This window comes from Lepus europaeus, chromosome 22, assembly GCF_033115175.1.
Source record: "Lepus europaeus isolate LE1 chromosome 22, mLepTim1.pri, whole genome shotgun sequence".
Classification (NCBI taxonomy): domain Eukaryota; kingdom Metazoa; phylum Chordata; class Mammalia; order Lagomorpha; family Leporidae; genus Lepus; species Lepus europaeus.
The window spans coordinates 30,981,953-30,988,335 of NC_084848.1; the positions used below are offsets into that span (position 1 = coordinate 30,981,953).

Genomic DNA, 6,383 nt, shown 5'->3' on the forward strand with positions numbered 1-6,383 from the left:
AAAGATAGCAGTTCATTTATCCATCTGCCTATTACATACCGATTTTTGGTCTCCAGCTTGTGGAATTAACTTCAAAATAATTCCAGAACAATCATCAACTTACGTCTTTAAATCCCTAGACCTGAATTGCTGAATCACAGAATCACATAGGTGTAGCTTATGGGAAATGATAGTAATCCTAATTTTATTCAAACATGACATCTGTACATTGATTCATTACATCTATCACCATCACCCTTTTTATTTTTGTTTTTTTTTTAATTAAACTTTTATTTGATGAACATAAATTTCCAAAGTACAGCTTATGGGTTACAATGGCTTCCCCCTCCCAAAACTTCCCTCCCACCCACAACCCTCCCCTTTCCCGCTCCCTCTCCCCTTCCAATCACATCATGATTCATTTTCAATTCTCTTTATATACAAAAGATCAGTTTAGTATATATTAGGTAACGATTTCAACAGTTTGCCCCCATATAGCAACACAAAGTGAAAAAAAATACTGTTGGAGTACTAGTTATAGCATTAAATAAGAGTGTACAGCACATTAAAGACATAGATCCTACATAATATTTTTTTAAAAATTAATTAATTTTCTATGCCATTTCCAATTTAACACCAGGTTTTTTTTTTTTCATTTCCAATTATCTTTATATACAGAAGATCGATTCAGTATATAATTAGTAAAGATCTCATCAGTTTGTACCCACGCAGAAACACAAAGTGTAAAAATACTGTTTCAGTATTAGTTATAGCATCACTGCACATTAGACAACACATTAAGGACAGATCCCACATGGGATGTAAGTACACAGTGACTCCTGTTGCTGAATTAACAATTTGACACTCCTGTTCATGGTGTCAGTAATCTCCCTAGGCTCTAGTCATGAGTTGCCAGGGCTATGGAAGCCTTTTGAGTTCGCTGACTTTGATCTTATTCCGATAGGGTCATAGTCAAAATCACCCTCACCCTTTTTAAATTTATATAGGTTTTAAGTAATTTCCCAGAATTTCTATAAGAGATTTTACTCTGCTCTCTACTCCTTGTATTTATATATCTTTAAAGATTTTATTTATTTATTTGAGTGGTAGCGGTACAGACAGTGAGAGGGAGAGACAGAGAGAAAGGTCTTCCGTCCACTGGTTCACTCCCAGAATGGCCGCCATAGCTGGAGCTACACCAATCCGAAGCCAGGAACCAGCAGCCTCTTCCAGTCTTGCACACGGGTGCAGGGGCCCAAGGACTTGAGCCAGCTTCCACTGCTTTGCCAGGCCATAGCAGAGAGCTCGAATGCAAGAGGAACACCTGGGATGAGAACCGGTGCCCATATGGGATGCCAGCACTGCAGGCAGAGGATTAACCTACTGTGCCACAGCGCCAACCCCCTCACTACTACTTTTAATCATGAATTTATCCTTTGTTACAATGATTTAAGAATAAAATCAGTGGCGGGCACTGTGGCGCAGCGGGTTAAAGCCCGGGTCTGAAGCGCCGCCATTCCATATGGGCAGTGGTCCAGGTCCCAGCTCCTCCTCATCCGATCCAGCTCTCTTCTATGGTCTGGGAAAACAGTAGAAGATGGCCAGAGTTTGGGCCCCTGCCCCGACGTGGGAAACCCAGAAGGAGCTCCTGGCTTTGGATTGGCACAACTCTGGTTGTTGAGGCCATCTGGAGAGTGAACCAGCAGATGGAAGACCTCTCTCTCTCTGTCTCTCCTTATCAATGTACCTCTTTAAAATAAATTAAATAAATCTTAAATAAAAGAAAAATCAATAACTCTCTGAAAATTACACAAACCAATTTTTTTCTCCACATATTGTCTCTTTAGAATCTTAGCTTCAGCCCAGGTTGCCCCCACATTTTGTCTCTTTCATAGGACCTCTGCCCTACGGGTCCTCAGCTCAGGACAGAATCTTCCGAGTGTCACACAATTGTTGTGTAATAGACCAACATTTCCCCTCCACCTCTCACCTGTAGCCACACTCTGGTCTCCTAATCACTGCCCTGGTGGGAAAGCTGATTTCAAGGGATGGTCTTCCCTGCTCCCACTTGACTGCATTTGCTCCCTTCCTCATGGGGCCTGCCTGCACCCAGGCCCAACTAACAGGAGCTCTCTGGCTGCATGTGCTCTGGACACTCCTGTTCCCTGCCAGCTGCTCCCATGCCCCACCAGGATGGCGCTTCACTTCTTCTGAAATCATCATCCCAAGAAAGGTGCCCCACAGGACGGGTAGAGTTCAGGCACCAGCCCAGCTATCCTACAGCATGCGCTTCCAAGGCCGAAGACACGTGCTCCACATGAAGCTCAAGAAGAGCTTGGTGCCCAGAAATTTTCCTGTTATTACCAATGACGACCAGGGTGCTATGCAGGAAGACTACCCATTTGTCCCCCGAGACTGTTACTACTACAGCTACCTGGAAGGGGTTCCTGGGTCCATGGCCACAATGGACACCTGCAACGGAGGTCTGCGTGGCATGCTGCAAGTGGATGACTTCACTTACGAAATCAAACCACTGGAGGCTTCTTTGAAATTTGAGCATGTGATTTCCCTGCTTGTGTCAGAGGAAAGAGAAGATGAGGCTAAGCACTGTAAAATTGGAGGGAAAGACACGTATCAAGCCTCTGAAGAGGAAAATCAAGCTGAAACTCCGAGAGCAGGTCCTGTTTATATGTGGCAGGTACATTATAAAGTCTTGAGACTGCACTACACAGTTTCTTCCTCTTTATACTTTACAAACACAAATCAGACCCAGATAATAGAGAATGTGGTTATTATGAACAATATCCTGCATTCCATTTATCGGCCAGCATCCCTAAATGCTGCCATACGTATGTTGTGCATATGGACTGGAGAAGATCAAATGGAGGTAACAGAAAGACCACATCCAGAACGTGCTGTAACTGATTTTGGTTTGTGGAAACATATCGACGTTTATCCATATTTTCATCATTCTACTTCTGTACTTTATACTGGTCATGCAATTGCAGGGTATAATTATTATGCCAGCCAAGGAGGTATATGCAATTCTAACTGGGGTGCATTTTTTGTATATGTATCACGGTATCACATATTTGTGGCTGCGAGCATTGCAGCTCATGCATTAGGTCACAACATGGGCTTGAATCATGATATTGAGGGTTGCCGATGTTTCCGAAGAAGCACTTGTGTCATGGCTCCTGTGCCTGGTCTTCAGGATATGCTGAGCAATTGCTCTTATCATGGTGTGTATCATCGTGTTGTTTTCTGGGATCCTTGCTTGAGTATGCCAAATGTTCCGTATGATAATTTTCCTTACATAGCTCCTCGTTGTGGAGACAAGATAAGAAATCAGCAGGAGGAATGTGACTGTGGCTCCTTTAAAGAATGTACTGAAAATAAATGTTGTGGTACTAATTGTGCCCTCACCCTTGGCAGTGATTGTGACCATACTCCTTGCTGCAACGAGAAGTGCAAATTATCTGCCCCTGGAGTCATTTGCAGAGATATTCATGGGATTTGTGATCTGCCAGAGTATTGTGATGGGAAAACAGAAAACTGCCCAGATGACTTTTACATCCAGGATGGAACCCCATGTTCACCGCTAGCCGTTTGTGTAAGAGGAAACTGCAGTGACCGTGATATGCAATGCCAAGCCCTTTTTGGATATGAAATAGGTGATGGCCCTAAAGCATGTTATGAAAAATTGAATATTGTTGGTGATCGATTTGGAAACTGTGGGATTAGGTTACAACGACCTGGAAGCGTACCTTTTAAATGTGAACAAGATGATGTTTTATGTGGAATGCTGCACTGTGGAACAATCAAGGAAATACCTGGTGGAGGACTGCACACTACATTTAGACGCATATTAGTGCAGGATGTTAAACAGGAAGAATGCTTTGGATATGAAATACATCATGGGTCAGAACTTCCAGAAATGGGGCTTGTTGTCGATGGTGCCACATGTGGTCCAGGAAGCTTCTGTTTGAACCAGAATTGTACTTTTCATGCAGACATGAAGTTTGACTGTGATGTGAAGACCTGCAATTACAATGGAGTTTGTAACAACAAAAAAAACTGTCATTGTTTGCGTGGATGGAAACCACCAAATTGTGAACAAAAAGGACAAGGTGGTAGTGTAGATAGTGGCCCCCTACCTGACAAAGAAGTTGGTATTAAACCCAATATCCACGTTAAAGTCAGCTATGAATTAATTTTAATATGTATTCGTTTAACTCTTTTTATGGTTGCAGCCATCATTGGTGCCCTTACAACAGCAAAACGATATATAGAGAAGAAAGTATTGGAAGATGAATATGAAAGTGATGAATCTTTGTAAATACTACTAGGAGTCCACATGAGGAGAAAATCACATAGGATGTAACTGGTCAGAATGTTCAACAAACACTGGAAATCTCAACATCTCTTAGGAATTGTGAGTTTTTATCTTGAATTAAAATCAGATCAATTAAAAAGTGAACTTTGTTTGTTAATTTTGTTGACATTTGCTCCGTGACTGTGCTCCTTCACCTCTACAGGTAAGCCTAAAACCCTGCGACTCAGTAGAAATAGGAACTGTACTTAAGTTCACATTCCAATGTTCCTGATGCACTAGAAGCAAAGTCCGTTTCATTTAATACACACCTGTGATAACACTGTTAACATATTTTTCCAAGTAGTTATCAACTAGCCTTCTGTTATTTGTCTATATTATTGTTACTGGTAAACAATGAACATAAGAAACATTTGTCGTGACAAGGAAGCATTTGAAAAAACTATTTTGGCCGGCGCTGCGGCTCAATAGGCTAATCCTCTGCCTGCGGCGCCGGCACCCCGGGTTCTAGTCCTGGTCGGGGCGCCGGATTCTGTCCCGGTTGCCACTCTTCCAGGCCAGCTCTCTGCTATGGCCCGGGATGCAGTGGAGGATGGCCCAAGTCCTTGGGCCCTGCACCCGCATGGGAGACCAGGAGAAGCACCTGGCTCCTGGCTTCGGATCAGCGCGGTGCACCAGCCACAGTGTGCCGGCTGCAGTGGTCATTGCAGGGTGAACCAACGGCAAAGGAAGACCTTTCTCTCTGTCTCTCTCTCACTGTCCACTCTGCCTCTCAAAAAAAAAAGAAAGAAAGAAAGAAAGGGAGGGAGGGAGGAAGGAAGGAAGGAAGGAAGGAAGGAAGGAAGGAAGGAAAAGGAAAAACTATTTTGCCCTATGCAGCTTAAATTTTGACATTTTCTACCAACTTCTATTTATGTGGCTACAAAGTATTAATCTTTAGAGTACAATTGATCACTTTAAATTAGAAAAGAAATGTATTTCTCCAGAGTTATATGATGATTAAAAGAAAGCAAGACATGCCTAGAACTCTTTACGAACTTAATATTTGCTATTTGCAACCAGCACACTATTCTCATATCTATTCTTTGTTGTGCTAAGCCTGCAGTATTCCGACAATCACATTCTTCCACTTATCTTTATAGTACAATTACCAGGTAAAGAGTCATTTTTATGGATAAATCATTTCATTGTTACTCTGCTTACCCCAGTTGTAATATCTCACATTTGAAATCTGAGAAGTTGTCACAAGATTGCCTGTCCATAAATGATACGATGGAGCTATGTATGAAACACACAAAAATTTATCTGAACTAACCAAAAAATCACTTTGGATTAGTGAACATGATGAAGGGGGAGATAAGCAGTAAGGATGGTATCACTTCTATTTAAATATCTCAAATAAAGTCTATCTGAAAATAAAAAATCTAAAATAGGATAGCTACAACAAAGGAGAAGGATGCAGGAAGTGAGAATCAATAGAGGGGCCACCTATGACATTGGATTTGTACATCTTTTATAAAGCTCTGTTGGCCAGCATTTCCAGTCCAGGTGGCTGATCTGGTGGGAATACCAGGATCTTCATCCCTGATGGATCAGAGTCCCTGGTTGTTGCTTTTGTACCTGATGCCAAAAACCATTAAGATCAAGACTGATGTCCACTTAATAAAAAGGATTATTATTTCCTGATTCAAAGGCCATTATTGAAACTAGAATTAGAAAGAAACTACATGATATTTTGTTTCAGTTGATTGCCAAAGCATTTGCCGATGTGGGGCTCATAGCATTTTTCCCCTTTTTCCTTTTATTTCTTTTATTTTTTTTATCTTTTATTTAATGAATATGAATTTCCAAAGTACAGCTTATGGGTTACAATGGCTTCCGCCACCCATAACTTCCCTCCCACCCACAACCCTCCCCTTTTCGCGCTCGCTCTCCCCTTCCATTCACATCAAGATTCATTTTCAATTCTCTTTATATACAGAAAATCAGTTTAGTATATATAAAGTAAAGATTTCAACAGTTTGCCCTCACATAGCAACACAAAGTGAAAAATACTGTTGGAGTACTAGTT

At 41.6% G+C, this 6,383-nt stretch overlaps 1 protein-coding gene across 1 annotated transcript; it reads left to right on the top strand.

Moving 5' to 3' along the window:
* Positions 1-2,071: 2,071 nt before the first annotated feature.
* Positions 2,072-4,318, top strand: LOC133751442 (disintegrin and metalloproteinase domain-containing protein 20-like). Its single transcript, XM_062181487.1, has one exon. The coding sequence runs from the start codon at positions 2,072-2,074 to the stop codon at positions 4,316-4,318; it is 2,247 nt and encodes a 748-aa protein (XP_062037471.1).
* Positions 4,319-6,383: the final 2,065 nt, after the last annotated feature.

Coding starts and splice junctions, on each gene's coding strand:
- LOC133751442 (XM_062181487.1), top strand. CDS start 2,072: ATGGGGCCTGCCTGCACCCAGGCCCAACTAACAGGAGCTCTCTGGCTG.